The sequence below is a fragment of the Dryobates pubescens genome, chromosome Z, assembly GCF_014839835.1.
Source record: "Dryobates pubescens isolate bDryPub1 chromosome Z, bDryPub1.pri, whole genome shotgun sequence".
NCBI lineage: Eukaryota > Metazoa > Chordata > Aves > Piciformes > Picidae > Dryobates > Dryobates pubescens.
The window spans coordinates 68,874,711-68,892,882 of NC_071657.1; the positions used below are offsets into that span (position 1 = coordinate 68,874,711).

The following is an 18,172-nucleotide window of genomic DNA, read 5'->3' on the forward strand; positions in this document are numbered from 1 at the left end:
ACCTAATTAATCTAACGAGAGCAACTGCAGTGAGGGGAAGAGCCTGCTTGAGACCACACCATCTACAGCATGAGCAACACCCGTCTTTGCTTGAAACCAAACTGCCCCTGGGCAGTCGAGGAAGCAAGTGAAGGGCTGGCTCTACCTCTTCGCCTGTACCACTTCTAAGTAACTATCAATAAAGGTAACAAAGCAGCACTTAGCTGATTGCGTGTTACTTTAATTAAAAAAGGACAACCCTTGGGTGGGCGGCGCCGCCTGTGCTCTGTCTGCCGCCCGTTCCGCTTTCTGCGGAAGCGCTGCCCACAACCTTCGCCTTCAGCGGCGGGGAGCGCCGGCCCGGGGAGCGCCGGCCCGGGGAGCGCCGGCCCGGGGAGCGCCGGCCCGGGGAGCGCCGGCCCGGGGAGCGCCGGCCCGGGGAGCGCCGGCAGCTCACTTGGGCCCCGCGCAGCGGCCGACGGGGCGGGTCCCGGGCAGGCGATGGCGGACGAGACGCAGGGTAAGAGCTGTGCGGCGGGGACTGGGAGGTCCCGGTCCCGCGGTACAGGGGCGTGGGGCCCGCTCCGCCGAGCGGCGGCGTTGAGGGCAGCTCTCTCTTCGCGCCGCCGCAGGCGCCTGGAGCCAGGAGGCGGTGGATCACTTCCTGAGGCTTCAGCGTATCCGAGCGAGAGACGGGGCGGCCGTCAGGTGGTTCCACGCCGCGAACAGCAAGGCCCGAGCTGCGGAGGCCGCGAGAAGTAAGTGTGAGCCGCGGGCGGCCTGCCCTGCCTTGCCTGCGGGCTGCCGCCTGCCGTTAACCTGAAGGGCTGGCGGAGAGAGGAGGCTTGGCTGTGCTGTCAGGCGCTCCCGGTCTGGCCGTTGGGCGAGGCATTTCACAAGACGGCCGCCTGCCCGCGAAGGCTGACAGGGCAAGCAAGGTTTGGAGGTGGTATTCTTCTATTACACATACTCGGTTAATTAGTCGAGAGCCTAGGCCGCTCCTCACAGCGGCTGACAGTTGTTTAGTCTGGAGAAAAGGAGGCTGAGGGGAGACTGTCGCTCTACAGCTCCCTAAAAAGAGGTTGGAGACAGTGTGGGGTCGGTCTCATCTTCCAAGTAGTGAGTGATGGGACAAGGCAAAAGGGCTTCAAGTTGTGCCAGGTGAGAGTTAGGTTGGGCATTAGTCAAAATTTCCTCACTGAAATGTTGTAGATCAGTGGAACAGGCTGCCCAGGAAAGTAATTGAACCACCATCCTTGGAAATACTTAAAATTTAGATGTGCTTCCTAGTGATGTGATTTAGCCCTGGACTTGGCTGTCCTGGGTTAACAGTTGGATGTGATGATATTAAAGGTCTTTTCCAATCTGAAAAATTCTGTGATTCCAGGCATGCTGGCCCTCTGGTGGGTCAGTCCTTCAGATCAATAGAGCTCGTTTTTCCCCGTCCCCATAGCAAACACCCACTGCAGGTAAAATTGGTTTCTCTGGTGTTGTCATACTTGAGTTAAACCTCAGCTCTCTGATAGCCAGCCTGGACAACAGTAGCCATGTTGTCCCTGTTTCCTACTTGATCTCACAGTAGATCAGCCTTTCCGTTGTGCCAACACTTCTGTTTGTGGAAGTGACTTGTTCAAGCATCCCTCCCTCCTTCATTCACTCTTCATCCCTCCATACAAAGAGGCTCACTATCAGTGCTGTTAAAAGGGTAGCAGGTGGTGGAGCAAATCCTCACGGGGAAACTACTGTAACTCATTCTGGCTTTGCCCCAGGTGCCAGCCCACCAGCTGCAGTGCTGTAAAGGTAGTTAGTTGCTTGTGACAGCTTTGTCAGGCCTATACTGCAAAATTTGTCCTGCATTTCTGAAATGCTGAAAGATTCCCAGGTGGTTTTGGCCTTTGTGTTTGCATCTTCTTCTAGGTCATTTTAGGATGGCTTGGAATTGTGTAATGTAGCAACACACAGAGAAATATTTCTTAGATTCTACAGGACAGATTTATTACTGCTTTTCCTTCTGTTCAAGAGGATTAAAGTATTTCAGGACTTTAAGTTAGTTTTGTGAATATTGGAGAAATATGTAATTTGTTTATGTAATTTGCTTTATATTGTCTTTGTAGTAATTATCTTTTCTTACTACTATTTCATCTAACCGTATGTATTAAATTTTCTGCAAAGCTGGCAGCACTGCCCAGACTCTCAGATGCTTCTCGTTGTAGGAAGCTGTTTTCAAGAGCTCGCAGCCCTTCTGGAATTTCCACTCATCTTCTGTTTCAGCTACCATTGGCATGGCAGATGTTGCTGGTGGGCTGGCTGACTGGTTTTTTTCAAATTGTGGCCAAGATGGGTTGGTCAGTTTGGAGAATGAGACAGGGAGAGTAGTCAGTCTCTGACAGTGTTAAGGTCTTCTGGTTACTTTTTTTCTGCTTAAAACAGGCCTCCAGACAGAGACTTTTAGAGAAGATTCAAAAGGGTGCAAGAGCAGATTCACATTTTGGATATCTATTTTGCCATTTCACTAAAAATACCCCACCCATGATGACTTGGCTCAATGTTATCTACTGAAACTCTCAACATGCTTGTAGATTTCTGAAGAGTGCAGTCATGGAAATACCCAAAGGAAAGCATGTCTGTGGCTTCATGTGTAACAGCTCATGCTGGGCGAGCTTGATGAAATGTGCACAGTCCGGTGTAGAAAGACTTGCCCTTTAGTTGCTGCTCTGAAGCAGACACTGCAGCTGCTGGATTTGCTTCTGTTAGAGCACTGGGGTTTTTGAATCAACAGGTGATGTTCACATGATAGAAGCAGATGTTCTTCTTCGTGGAGGCCAGGAAGGAAATGGAGACCCTATCATGGCTCATCCACCTGAAACAGACAGTGACATCACATTGCAGGAATGGCTACAAGAGATTGTCAACACAGACAAAGGCATCAAGCTGGATTTTAAGAGGTATCTCAAGACAAAAAGATTTCTGTATTGTTTGCATTCTTACTAATTAACAGTTTTGCCAATATCACTAACTATTCTTTGGTGACAATAGACCACACTTTCTTCTTACTATGGAATTTAGTGCAATATATTTCTTCCTGAACAGATAATAAGTAAATGTAGCCAGTATTACTAAATGAGTTGCAAGAATGAAAGCTTTAAATGTGTTTCAAACAAATAATAATTTCATATTTAGTGAAGTAGTTACTGAGTTGCTCTTGAGCGAAGTTTCCCCATCTGCGTAACTGAAATAATAGTGCTTGCCTGGAAAGGTCCTTTGTCTTCTGCTTCTGCAAAGAAATTGTGGAAGAAAATGGGAAGTCAGGCCATGGCTCTCAGGCTACAAAGGGGGCTCAGTCCCCTTGTCTCTCTGCCTGGCAGCACATGGGTCTCTTCTGCTGTCACCCATCATTCATGGTGCCTTTTGCTACTATGGAAGGGGAATGAAAATCCCAAGGTTTTAGAATAGAATAGAATAGAATTAACCAGGTTGGAAGAGTCCTTTGAGATCACCGAGTCCAACCTATCACCCAACACCATGTAATCAACTAAACCGTGGTGCCAGGCGCCCCATCCAATCTCTTCCTAAACACCTCCAGTGATGGTGTCTCCACCACCTCCTCAGGCAGCCCATTCCAATGGGCAATCACTCTCTCTGTGTAAAACTTCCTCCTAACCTCCAGCCTAAACCTCCCCTGGCGCAGCCTGAGACTATGTCCTCTTGTTCAGGTGCTGGTTGCGTGGGAGAAGAGACCAACCTCCGCCTGTCTACAACCTCCCTTCAGGTAGTTGTAGACAGCAATAAGGTCTCCCCTGAGTCTCCTCTTCTCCAGGCTAAGCAACCCCAGCTCCCTCAGCCTCTCCTCATAGGGCTTGTGCTCCAAGCCTCTCACCAACCTTGTCGCCCTTCTCTGGACTTGTTCCAGCAAGTCAACATCCTTCCTAAAAGGAGCTTGAAAAGCTTGCTGAAAAGCCAACTCCTGTTTCAGGTCTGCTGAAGTTCATTGCAATTTAGAAACCTCATCCCATACCTGTGTGAGTATCTTTATTTTCCCCAGCATCATTAGCTTATCATCTCTAGTACAGCTCTCAGATCAGGAATTAGGTGTACACCTCTGAGTATGTGATCTCATACCGCACATGATGTGGTAGATTTCTTCAGCATGTTTCCTAGCACAAAAAAGTTGTCTTGCTTTTTGTGTTGTGATGTCCACATACATTGTAGTAAATTCAGTTCTTTGGCCTTACTAAATTTCCAGAGGTTCATTTTAACTGTTAGCTCTTTCATTGTCTTTAGTGGAAAATGCACCTGAAAACCCCATGAGATTGCCTTGAAAAGTTTGAAATGGGTTTCAAAATGAGCTGTGGTTTTCAGACATACTCCTCTGAAGCTCCTAGTATCAGCTTTGTCCAAACTTGCAGATGCAACATCTATTTTTGCAGCAAATGGAGGAGCTTCCTCCACATCAATGCCTAAGTATGCCATAGGAAAAAAAAAGCAGGCAGACTAAATTATTGTAAAATGTGATTGATATGTATCTGTTGTTCTGTGTAATGCAGCCACAGTTTTTATGTGAAAGTTCATGAAGATCAAAAAAGATGTGGGCAAGCTAAATCCTTTTATTGTTGCAGAATCTGTAAGTATCTGCCTGGGCAGAGAAGGGAAAAGACAAGAGAAGTAGGTGTTTAGGTTTACTTGTTGAGTTTGTTGTTTTGGTTTTGCAGCTTAAATTATCATTTAAATTGATTTGAGGACATCTGTCTCTTACTTTAATACAAGTGGAAATGACCTCAAGTTGCACCAGGGAGGTTTAAGTTGGATATTAGAAGAAACGTGTTCACTGAAAGAGTTATTAAAGGCTGGAATAGGCTCTCCAGGCAAGCAGTTGAATCCCCAGCCCTGAAGGTGTTTAAAAGATGCCTAGATATGGTGCTAAGGGACATGGTTCAGCATCAGACTTGGTAGAGTTAGATAATGATTGAACTTGATGATCTTAAAGGTCTTTTCCAAATGAAATGATTCTATTAGGTGTTCAGAAGGAGAGGAGACTTGACAGTGTGCTTGGTTGCATGATTTAGTTGGTTGGGTGGTGTTGGATGATAGGTTGGACACAATCTTGAAGGTCTCTTCCAACCTGGTCTGGTCTATTCTATTCTATTCTAATTTTTCTGCTTCTTTTCCTGGTGGTCCTATGACACCCAGAGGGACCAGCTTGAATGTTGAACAGGGAGACTAACTTGGGAACATCAAGAATTTTCTGTAGGCGCAGCGCCCTGTCAGGTCACCACAAGATTTTGAGGAAAAGCCAAAGATGGCTTATTTAGAGCTTTTCACAACTCACAGGATGAATACTAGAAACAAAATCACAACTCTGACCTTAACGATTTTAAATTTCTGAATGTTAATATAGAGTGTTAATTAATTTGCTGTGAGAGAAATAAAAGTGTGGTTTCGCTCTTTCCCCCATTATTCCACTTTTCCTTTCCTTGGCTTCCACTGTACTGCTGCTGCAGTGGGATAGAAAAAGGTTATTTTTTTTTTCCCCTTCCTAGTTCTGCTTTTCTTTTGATTTGAGAGATCAGTGAGAATGTGTGACAAAAGTGCTTTTGTTAAATGCTTACAAGTGGTGCTGCATTGATTGCTCACTTGATAGTGAACATAGGATGGGCAGAGTTCTTCGTGCTGCCCTTATTATGCCACATTCCTGAGCTGCGGGAACAGCCACCACGGGAATGTTAGACCTTGCGGTGGCTTCCTAAATTGAAGTCTTTCCTGTGCATTCAGTGCCATCTAGGTCTTAACAGGTCAGGAGTCAGAAGAGCCATGAGATGAGAGCCACAAAGTAGTTCATACTGAATAGCAGGGAGAAAAGAGGCGTATGTTATCTTGCACCAGCAATAGTACTCACAGTGTGGTTGGAAGAGTTCTCAGCATTTGCTCTCTTGGCTTACATACCCGTCTACATACGTACTATACATTTCCCATAGTCAGTCCAAGTGAGGTGTATCATCTCACCTGTCTGTTACTGGTACAGTCTAGAAGCTGTGAAGCCTTCCTTGGAGCTTCTTCAACACATGAAGCAGCATTTGAGGCAACCTGTTTGGATCAATGCAGACATCCTGCCAGGACCTAATGGAAACAATGCTCCAGTGGATGCAGAAAGGTTCCTTGACACTGTCACTTCGTTATTCCCTAATGTAACCTTATCACTTGGATGGACAACTGGCTGGCACCCCGACAAACACAATAAAGGTAAAGATATCTACACAATGTTTACACTGCATGGTCTGTTTTTGTCAAACTAATTTCATCAGTTATGGCAGATTGAAGATAAGCTATATGCCACCTGCCAGTTTGCAAATAACAGTGAATATAAAAAGGCTTATTTGTTGGTATATATTTGGTAGTGTTTTGCAGCAATTAGTTCAGTGCTTGAGTTGCAGTAGAAATGTATACAAAAACGTATTTTTGTTGTTGAATAGAAATTTATTCCTCAGCTCATTTGCACATATTGAGAGATACTGGGGGACAAATTGTTTAAACCCTGTTTTAGGTAGTCTGCTCTCTGAATCCTAGGAGCATTGGTTTGTAATTGGAATTCTGGTATATTTCCTTCAGGAAAATACATTAGCTGGAAGTTCAGAACCCTACCTTTTGCAGTAGATAACTGAAACCCAGTTGCAGGTCAGCACTGTTTTTAACATTTAATTTCTCTTGAATTTTTGCAATTAGTTTTCCCAGTTATTTGCCACACAATCGTGGAATCATTTAGGTTAGAAGACACCTTTATGATCATTGAGTCCAGTCATTAACCCACCACTGTCAATCCACCCACTACATGTTTTTAAATCTTCATTTTGAGAATTTAATCAGACGGTTTTGTGCTAATCCTAAATTGAACTTTATCTTAACACCCTTTACACAGGCATCCACTCATAGCTGCATTATCAGGGTGTTTCACTCTAGTGCACATCCATTTGTGTGCAGTAGCTACTCCCCACCAATATTGCCTGTGACTGCAACAGCAAAATCACACACCTTTCCAAATAGCCAATTGTTCATTATCAAGATTTAATATAATGTTACAAGAATTTTGTTTAGTACAATAATTTTATTAAACTGTGTAGTACACTGTGCAAAGTATTTCCAGTGCAGTAAAAAGCTGCTGGAAACAATTTACTGGACATACTTTATTGAGTGATGTTTTATAATAAATGTAACTTTATCTCCACTCTACATTTCTGTTTATGGTGATGCTCATCAAGGGTATACTGTAAGACAGGAGAAAACCAGCTTGTTTGGTTGATTCCAACTACAGATTGCTGTTTGCCCAGCAAAATTTGGGGTTTAAAGATCTGGTGTATTAATCCTTTTCAGTCATAATATGTGTTCTTGAGAAAAAAATTATAACTGTTATTGAAGTCAAGATCTTCATAGCCTGCAGAAATGAAAGAATGAGGGGAGGGCAGTGGCCGTTGTCTATCTTGACTTCAGCAAGGCTACTGGTGCTATCTCCTGTAGTGTAGCATCCTCATAGGCAAGCTTAGGAAGTGTGAGACTGGCTGAAACTTAGAGCTCAGAGGGCTGTGATTGGTGGCACAGAGTAGTCGGAGGTCTGTAACAAGTGGTGACCCTAGGGGTCAGTTCTGGGTCCAGTCCTGTTCAATATAGTTGTCAGTGGCCTGGATGAAAGGATCACAGTATCACAGTATAACTAAGGTTGGAAGAGACCCCAAGGATCACCAAGTCCAACCTGTCCCAACAGACCTCACGACTAGACCATGGCACCAAGTGCCACGTCCAATCTCCCCTTGAACACCTCCAGGGACGGATGGAGTGTACCCTCACCAAGTTTGCCAATAACACAAAACTGGAGGGCTGTCTGACACACCATAAGGCTGTGATGCCATCCAGCATGACATGGACAGGCTAGAGAGTTTGGCAGTGAGTAACCTTATGAAATTCAACAAGGGCAAGCATAGGGTACTGCACCTGGGGAAGCGCTATTGTGGGCTGATCTGCTGGAAAGCAGCTCTGTGGGAAAAGACCTGGGAGTCCTGGTGGACAATAGTATGACCATAAGCTAGCAAAATGTGCCTGTGGCCAAGAAGACCAATGGTATGAAGAAGTGAGGCAAGTAGGTCAAGGGAGGCTGTCCTTCCCTTCTACTCTGCCTTTGTGAGGCCTCATCTGGAGTAATGTGTCCAGTTACGGACTCCCCAGTTCAAGATGGACAGAGAACTGCTTGAGAGGCTAGAGAGATGATTAGGGCACTAGAACATCTCTCTTCTGAAAAAAGGCTGAGACACTCAGGGCTTTTTAACCTGGAGAAGCCTGAGGGGGGATTTTATCAGTGCTTGTGAACACTTAAAGGATGAGTTTCAGGAGGATGGGAGCAGTCTTTTTTCATGGTGCCTAGTGACAAGACAAGAGGTAATAGGCACAAACTTGAATTGAGAATGTTCCATCTAAATATGAGATGCAACTTGTCTGCATTTAAGGTTGGTGGAGTACTGGAACATTCTGCCCAGAGAGATGGTGGATTCTTCATCTCTGGAGTCAATGTACAACCTGTTCTAGGTGAACCTGCTTTGGTTTAGTTGATCAGATGGTGCTGGGCGATAGGTTTGACTCGAATATCTCAAAGGTCTTTTCCAACCTGGTTAATTCTGCATTCTGACTGCATTCTGACAGGAGAGTTGGACTAGATCTCCAGAGGTCCCTTCCAACTCCTACCCTTCTGTGATTCTGTGAATATTGAATAACACTTTACTTAGCTCCAGTACTTGTAAAAACATCAACAGCAGGTGCTTGAAGCATTTGAGATCACTTGATTTGAGCAGTTTTTAAGTATAAAATGTTTTACACGCTTCATTCATCTGTAATTCGAAAGCTTCTGTTGCACTCATTCATTTTTTTCCCCTTCTATTTTTTTCACATACTATCTGGGTTTTTTTAAAAGGTCACTGTCAAGCTACATTTAGTCCATGTTGTAATGAATAGCAACGCTTGTTTAGAGAGAGAGCAAAGACATAATTCCCTGGACATTAGAGAATGTCACATTCTACAAGTGTACGTAAAATAACACTCCAATTAACAGAGTTCTCTGGGACAATGACTTGTTTCTAATGCTTTTGCAATTTCATTTTAGTGTTGTATCATTTCCACAAAACCCATGTTTGCTCTTGGGTTACCTTGCAGCCTGACCACTCTAGAATTCACAGTAGTGATTGTATTTGTGAGGAATTCTTTGTGATCACATGGTCTTTGTTGTAGGCTATGACTGGGTGATGGTGACAGAAATGGCTCAGATATGCAGTACACTGTCCCAGCCTGTCACTTTCCCTGTAAGAGCAGCCTTGGTACCACAGTCAGTATCTGAGCTACGTTGGTTAATGCAGCAGTCAGAAAGGTAAGTTTGAAGGCCTTTATTTTCAGCTTTCTTTGTTACAACTTCACATAATTGTTTATATTAAATACAGCACAGTTATGTGTATGTACTCATCCAGGAGAGGCAGGAGCCAAAAGGAGCCCTAATAGCTGCAATGTCCTGTTTTTATACTCTAGCTGGGCAGGGAGGGGGGAGTGGAACAGACTCAGTTTCCCAGGGGGAAAACGCCCTGCAGGGACAGCAAAGTATCACAGTATCACTAAGGTTGGAAGAGACCTCGAGGATCATCGAGTCCAACCTGTCACCACAGACCTCATGACTAGACCATGGCACCAAGTGCCACATCCAATCCCCTCTTGAACACCCCCAGGGATGGTGACTCCACCACCTCCCTGGGCAGCACATTCCAACGACGAATGACTTGCTCGGTGTAGAACTTTCTCCTCACCTCCAGCCTAAACCTCCCCTGGTGCAGCTTGAGACTGTGTCCTCTTGTTCTGGTGCTGGTTGCCTGGGAGATGAGACCAACCCCTTCCTGGCTACAACCACCCTTCAGGTAGTTGTAGACAGCAATAAGATCTCCTCTGAGCCTCCTCTTCTCCAGGCTAAACAATCCCAGCTCCCTCAGCCTCTCCTCATAGGGTTTGTGCTCAAGGCCTCTCCCCAGCCTCATTGCCCTTCTCTGGACACGTTCAAGTGTCTCAATGTCCTTCTTAAACTGAGGAGCCCAGAACTGGACACAGTACTCAAGGTGTGGCCTAACCAATGCAGAGTACAGGGGCACAATGACCTCCTTGCTCCTGCTGGCCACACTATTCGTAATGCAAGCCAGGATGCCATTGGCCCTCTTGGCCACCTGGGCACACTGCTGGCTCATGTTTAAGTGGCTGTCAATCAGCACCCCCAGGTCCCTCTCTGTTTGGCAGCTCTCCAGCCACTCTGACCCCAGCCTGTAGCCCTGCATGGGGTTGCTGTGGCCAAAGTGCAGCACCTGGTACTTGGACCTGTTGAACGCCATCCTGTTGGACTCCGCCCATCTGTCCAGTCGGTCAAGGTCCCTCTGCAAGTACCCACAGAATGGTCATTAACCCACCACAGTAGTGAATCTTGTGTAGGCTTGTAATCCAGCTGCACTACAAACATTTCATAAGACTAATGTAGTGGAATGTTGCAATTTGGAACTAATGAAATTTAAACACATTCTATAAAACTTTTTTATTGGGTAAAGTATTTCCTGTAATAAAGTGATTAAAAACACTGAAGGTGATGTCTAGGCTGGACAAAGCTGATTTTGAAATATATTGCAGTGGCTTCCAAACACAGACTTAATATTTCCCTCTAAAAAATATTACAAACTTATAACCATTTCATAGGAAAAGAAAGTATTTACATGTAATAGAATGACAATAAAACCTCCTTTGTGCATACTGACTTCTACTCATCTCTTTAACCTGCTTGCTTCCTTACACTTTATTAAAGCTGTTCCCTAAGCACCAACCAAGATCAAAGCCCAAGACAGAAATATTAAGACATGTATGAAAAGTGTCTAAGTAATTAGAGGCAACAGGGTGAAAAAACAACAAAGTGCTTTTTTTTCCTCATTTATAGTGGTGAATTGAGAGAGAAACTAGAATTAAACATTTCAAACTGGGAAATTAATTCCAAATTATTGCTATGTTAAGAGAATGTCTTGTGAGTTGTGCTATTCTCAAATGTGTTTTCATTGGGTACAAGGATTACTCCCACTCAAATGCTAGGGTTTTTTCTCCTACCATAAATATCTTGGGGGTTTTTTTAGTTATTATTTTTGCTTTGTTGACATACAACCAAATTCTGATTTGCCTATATTTTAGAATAGAATAGAATAGATCAGGTTGGAAGAGACCTTCGAGATCATCGCATCCAACCTATCATCCAACACCACCTAATCAACTAAACCATGCAACCAAGCACCCTATCAAATCTCCTCCTGAACACCTCCAGTGATGGCGATTCCACCACCTCCTCAGGCAGCCCATTCCAATGGGCAATCACTCTCTCTGTGTAGAACTTCCTAACCTCCAGCCTAAACCTCCCCTGGTGCAGCCTGAGACTGTGTCCTCTTGTGCTGGCTGCCTAGAAGAAGATGCCAACCTCTGCCTGTCTACAACCTCCCTTAAGATAGCTGTAGACAGCAATAAGGTTGCCCTGAGTCTCCTTTTCTCCAGGCTAAGCAACCCCAGCTCCCTCAGTCTCTCCTCATAGGCATTGTGTTCCAAGCCCCTCACCAACTGGCCTTCTCTGGACACGTTCCAGCAAGTCAACATCTTTCCTGAACTGAGGGCCCCAGAACTGGACACAGTACTCAAGGTGTGGCCTAACCAGTGCAGTGTACAGGGGCAGAATGACCTCCCTGCTCCTGCTGGCCACACTGGTCCTGATGCAGGCCAGGATTAATAGTTTTGAAAAATGAAGGGGGAAAATGAAGTGTTTGTCCTGTGTAGACTGTGAAGGATAGTGCTTTTAATTTTAAATACTCCAAAGTTCTTCAGTTGTTTTTAGGAGTTGTAATAAAGGCTGTGCAACTAATGAGAAAAGTGTATGTGATAAAAGTACAGAAGATACCTTCAGTTAGATGACTATCATTAGCTGTCACATAGGTGACAAAACAGAAAATGAGAATCAGCTGGGATTGCCTCATTTTCTGTTACAATGCTCTGCTTGCAACTATTTATTATTTTGTCAAACTTTAATTGCTCAGTCTGGTATATTTCTTTGCTGAGTAACTGCCTAAAATTTATTTGTTTGTTGCTAGGTTTGGCAGAACAAGTTCACACAAGAACTGACTTACAGATAAATTGTTCTGAGGGGTGTAGGTTTGTCTGTCTTAAAAATTGTTGAGTCCTCCTTGAGAAGTTGAACAAGTTTAGCTGGAGAAGCAAGAACTTGAAGTTTGGCTGGAGCCAAATTGTGTGACTTACCTCTGCCTCTGGGAAGAAGTGTCAAAGATTTTTAGTGTGCAGTGTGCCCAGGCAACTAGGAGGGCCAATGGCATCCTGGCCTGCATCAGGACCAGTGTGGCCAGCAGGAGCAGGGAGGTCATTCTGCCCCTGTACACTGCACTGGTTAGGCCACACCTCGACTACTGTGTCCAGTTCTGGGCTCCTGAGTTTAGGAAGGATGTTGACTTGCTGGAACGAGTCCAGAGAAGCGCGACAAGGTTGGTGAGGGGCTTGGAGCACAAGCCCTATGAGGGGAGGCTGAGGGAGCTGGGGTTGCTTAGCCTGGAGAAGAGGAGACTCAGGGGTGACCTTATTGCTGTCTACAACTACCTGAAGGGAGGTTGTAGACAGGCAGGGGTTGGTCTCTTCTCCCAGGCAACCAGCACCAGAACAAGAGGACATAGTCTCAGGCTGCACCAGGGGAAGTTTAGGCTGGAGGTTAGGAGGAAGTTTTACACAGAGAGAGTGATTGCCCATTGGAATGTGCTGCCCGAGGAGGTGGTGGAGTCACCATCTCTGGAGGTGTTCAGGAGGAGACTTGAGAAGGTGCTTGGTTGCATGGTTTAGTTGGTTGGGTGGTGTTGGATGATAGGTTGGACACGATGATCTTGAAGGCCTCTTCCAACCTGGTTTATTCTATTCTATTGTAGTTTGTGTGTGTCAAATAGCGATTTATTCAGACTATGAGTCATATTATACAATGACCTGTCTGTACCAAGCATTTCATGTGCCTTGTGTGCAAATGGGTGTGTTTGATATACCTGTTTCTGGGAGTAGGATTTTGATCCAGCAATTGCTTTTGCCAGTAACTTGAAGTTTCTGTGGTAACAAGATTGAAGACTCTCTGTTTGTTGTAGAGCTACTGCAGGGTAGAGGATGACTTCACTGGGTGTAGAGGGTTGAGGAGGGCAGAGATATAGAAAACTGACATGTAAAGGAGACTAGGTCTTGGTATTTCATTACATTCCTGAAATTAGAATACCATAGTCACAAACATTTTTAGAAGCTTAATAGTGCAATGTTTTTCTGTCTTACTTGCTTTATCTTAAGATAGTAACATCTTTTTTCTCTTTGCCCCTTTTTTTTGCCATTTTGACATAGATACAGCCTCACAGTTTGGACGGGAAGGGAAGATGTGTATTCTGTGGAAGATTTGCTTTGCATACGAGAAAACTTCTCTGAAAGTAGAGTTTATTATGATATTTTAGAGCCACAGAACTCTGAATTCAAAAAAGCCATAGGAATAGAAGAATAGATACAAAGCAGGCAATCTCTGACCTCATAATGCTTAGCCTCTTTAAATATGAAGATTTCACAATCAGGAGAAATGGATATTCCTTCCCAAAAGAATTGTATAGAACATAGCAGTTGATAATGTTCCCACTCATAGTCAACAGAAAATTCTGCTTGGATAAATGTGGAGAGCGGGATCTGTGATGCCACACATTCCAAGGACAAAAAACCAAACCCCAATGGTTGTTTTTACTGAATTACGATTTATCCGGGTTCTCTGCGGTGTGGCAGTTTGCATTCGACACCGTGGCTTGTGTCCATGCTTTCTGAGCCCTCAACAAGATAGTCCCTGGGTTATGAGAAGGCTGAGTGGGAGCTGTAGCAGCACTACAGGAGGTGCTTGCGCAAACAAAACACCCAAAATGAAGAGTAGTGAAGAAACTAGGATGCAGAAGGTTCTCCTTCAGCACGAGGAGAAACTTCTTTACAGTGAGGATGACAGCACTGGAACAGGCTGCCCAGAGAGGTGGAGCCTCCTTCTCTGCAGACTTTCAAAACCACTTTGACACGTTCCTGGGTGCTCCTGCCTTGTCAGGGTGTTTGGACTGGACGATCTCCAGAAGCCACTTCCAGCCCCTACCATTCTGTGATTCTATGGTCATCCTGTGCTGTGATGGATTACAGTGAGGCACTGTCACAGATGTCATTGAAAGAACTGTGGTGTTTTGTAAGAGAGAAGTGCTGGTGGTTCTTTCAGCAGTTTGAAACTAGATTTGAAGAGGCCTGTGAAATACTCTGCTGCAGTCTTTCTGAAAGCCAGAGGCAGTAAGACTGAAATAGCTGTACAGTGATTAGTGCTTCCAATAAAACAATTGTACATTTTTGTGGTAGCATGTTGACTTTCACCATGCTCCTGGTTTGTACATCTTTGTAACTTTCGTAAATCTTGAGAAGTTGAGCTTCCCATGGAGAAGAACTAACATCATTGCAACCCTGCTTATCACCTGTAGGAAGGGTCTGACCTGTTTAACTTTACACATTTTGTGATTCTTTTGCTCTTTCATCCCTTAAAATTCTGCCAAACATTACCAAGGTGTGGGGTGTTTTTTTCCACAGTAACAGATGAGATTTTGATTTCTAAATGAAAGCTGATTCTATGAAGAGACACTATCTTATGTTACTGTCCTTCTTTACCCATTCCTCTCAACATGATTCCCACAGGAGTTGTGTTACTTTGATGTTTTACATAACACTGGACACTTAGTACTAAAGAGTTAATTACAGCAATTTGTGGGTTTTTTAGGTAACATTACTACAACTGTGTAATGCTAGGAACGATAGAAAAGATAGTTATAATTTATTAATCCTAAGCCTTGAAGGCTCCTGGGAGACCTTATAGTGGCCTTCTAGTACCTGAAAGGGGCCTACAGGAAAGCTGGGGAGGGACTGTTTGCAAGCGCTTGTTTTGACAGGACAAGAGTGAACAGCTTTAAGCTGCTCACCATTTTCATCACCTAATATATGACATGCCTTGGCTGTTTCTGCTCAGCTGGAGAGGATTTAATCACTGCTACTGACCTTGCAGATAACAGCTAACATTCGTTCTAATGTCTCTCTTCTTTTCTTCTAATTATAGGAGGGAAAGAGGTGGCTTTGGGGGGGAGTTGGGCAGCTTTCCCTGGTCGTTTTGACCAGGGGGGTTTCCATGCTGTAAATCCCTGTACAATCCTGTCAATGCTGTATATTTGTACATATTAATTGCATTCCATTGTAGAGTAGTTTTTGCTTTGTAAATACAGCTTCCATTTGCTTCCCAGCTGAGTTGAGTCGTGCTTTAGGTCATGTAGTGGGAAATTCCAAACCACCACAACTAGGAAGGAAAACTTACAACTTTATGCAACAACTATTTGTGATGGGTTGAGGCAGACCCCCTCCCCACCACAGGCAAAAATGAAACTCAGACAAACGGATTGCAAAAGTGGTGGAAAGTTTAAATGGAAAGCGGTGAATGTTTACAGAGAGCCAGACGCACAGTGACAAAAGAGATCCCAAGACACACCCAGAAACATCCCATCCCCACCTGAGGGTACGCCCAACCCCCCCCAGGGCTCTTTCTTGCCACTCCCCCTCCTCTGCTGCTAGGCTAGTCTCAGATGGCCAGATCTGAGATTGCCCATCCCCCTGGCCTTGGGCCTAGCCAGGCCCAAAAGGCTGGGAGACACCCCCCAAGTTACCAGGTGGTGGCGAGGGAAGAAAAGAGGAAGTGCCAGGACCCCCGCTGAGATCTTGTAGGGGAGCAGGGTATTACGGGATGAGATACCTGGCTTCCTGTGTCCACCCACTGGGCTGGACTCCTCCAGGACACAGGAAGTGTCCCTCATATGAACACAGCAGAGGGCACCCAGCCCAAACTGCTACACTATTATACAGTGATTATATTACATTAATCTGTGTTATCCTCTGAGTCTATACCTTCTCAGCTGTGGGATGCACTGAATGTCCCCAGCTTCGTCAAATCAGGAACCTGGCTTAAAGCCTGGCTCGCAAGGTCCTTACTTCGGGTAGAATATCCCGATGCCAGCGAGCCTGTACATGTGGCTCTGAATGGGATGCCAGTCCTAGTAACTGTGCATCAGTTATTCTTTGCAACTGATTGCCTTGCAACTCTGCGTGGCAAAGCAACCGCCACTTAGTGTCAAAAACTCCCAGCTGCATAGGTGTTAAAATGGTTCCAATAGCTGAAGTAATGTTGTAAGGCTGGCTGGGGGCTAAACTCCACACCAAGTCCCTGTGCACCCCCAGGGAGGTTCAACCTGATCAGGAGGGAACCAGCACAGCTTTGCAAGTGCCATTGTCCTTGCTTTCCAGTAAGCTTTCCTTGATCCTTGGAGTGTGCTGCCCAGGGAGGCGGTGGAGTCACCATCCCTGGAGGTGTTTAGGAAGAGACTGGATGGGCTGTTTGGTGCCATGGTTTAGTTGATAAGGTGGTGCTGGGTGCTGGGTTGGACTCAATGATCTCAAAGGTCTTTTCCAACCTGGTTAATTCTATTCTATTCCTATTCTATTCCTATTCTATGCTATTCTATTCTATTCTATGGTGTCAGGAGTGTTCCAAAAGCCTTTTTCAAAAGGCTTTGAGTATAGGGTGATCTGAGGCCATGCTCTGCAAAGGTTTACCTTAAATGTCTCAATAACAGCCAAGCTATCAGATCGTAGATCAGATCACCCTGTTGTGATGAAGAGGTTATTAATTTATGAATATGAAATACAAGTTATAAAAATATTTTGTTAATTATCTAAATTGTTAATAACTGATGAATCACTATTTTGTATACAGATTGTAGTGCACAATTGTGAAATGGAGGTGGTGGAGTCAGCATCCCTAGAGGTGTTCAAAAAAAGGATTGGACGTGGCACTTGAAGACATGGTTTAGTTAGGCATGAGATGTTGGGTGATAGGTTGGACTTGATGATCTCTGAGGTCTTTTCCAACCTTGTTGATGTTGATTCTATGATTTACCTGCTCACACCGTATGCACGTGTTTTTTTTCTCACTATCCTCTGGTACTACCAGAGGGCTAAGACATTCCCTGCAATCAGTTGTCTGGACAGTGGCGTTCCTGCAGCCTGCAGTTAGCATTGCTGCTTCCTTCTGAGGGAGCTCTGTCTGGATTCCCACTTCCACTTTGGCTGGGTTCAGAAGTACAAACTTCTGACAAGTAGAAACCATTATGCTATGAGCCCACACTTTTATTAGAGTTTTGTTGTTGTTGTTAAACCCACCTGACCCTGGATGCAGTGCTTACCTCTCACTAGAGGAAAGCTTGTCTGAGTGCTGCCTTGCGCTGGTCTGTAGCCAGGAAGGGGCTGGTCTCTTCTCCCAGGCAACCAGCACCAGAACAAGGGGACACAGTCTCAAGCTGCACCAGGGGAGGTTTAGGCTGGAGGTGAGGAGAAAGTTCTACACCGAGCAAGTGATTCGTTGTTGGAATGGGCTGCCCAGGGAGGTGGTGGAGTCACCATCCCTGGAGGTGTTCAAGAGGAGATTGGACGTGGCGCTTGGTGCCATGGTCTAGTCATGAGGTCTGTAGTGACAGGTTGGACTCGATGATCCTCGAGGTCTCTTTCAACCTTAGTGATACTGTGATACTGTTTCTCTCTGCTTAAACTCCTGTGGTTGCTACAGTACTACCTCCTGCTGCGTCACTCCCCTGCACAGGTGCCTAACGAGCCTGCCCTGGTGCCCCTCCTCCCCTTTCCAGGAACCACTATGGAGGTCTCCTGCTCTCCTGTGAAGACAGGCCATGTGTGCAGTGCTCGTTGGTGCCAGGGGTAACTCGGCACAAGCCTCTCCAAGTGCTGCCTCATGCTGATCTGGCTAATCATAAATTCATTTTTTAATCTGCTTGGAGATAAAACCTCTGAATTACCATTAGATCTGCAGCGTGTTGCTAGCACAGGAGATACCTTCTTTATGGTCAAATTTAAAACAGCGGGTTTAGCTTGCTGAGTCCTCTGGTGCTTCCTTAGGTGTTGAACTGATGATAGCTTGGCTTCCTGAATCCCGGTTCAGATAGGCACTATGGCTGAGGCAAGCCCTACT

At 45.1% G+C, this 18,172-nt stretch overlaps 1 protein-coding gene across 1 annotated transcript; it reads left to right on the forward strand.

The window, feature by feature from the left end:
• Positions 1–69: 69 nt before the first annotated feature.
• FAM151B (family with sequence similarity 151 member B) lies at positions 70–13,792 on the forward strand. Its single transcript, XM_054177792.1, has 7 exons — positions 70–127; positions 233–499; positions 585–737; positions 2,759–2,924; positions 5,999–6,216; positions 9,241–9,376; positions 13,438–13,792. Exons 1-7 carry the CDS (start codon positions 70–72, stop codon positions 13,589–13,591), a joined length of 1,152 nt encoding a protein of 383 aa, XP_054033767.1. The 3' UTR covers positions 13,592–13,792.
• The last annotated feature ends 4,380 nt before the right edge of the window (positions 13,793–18,172 follow it).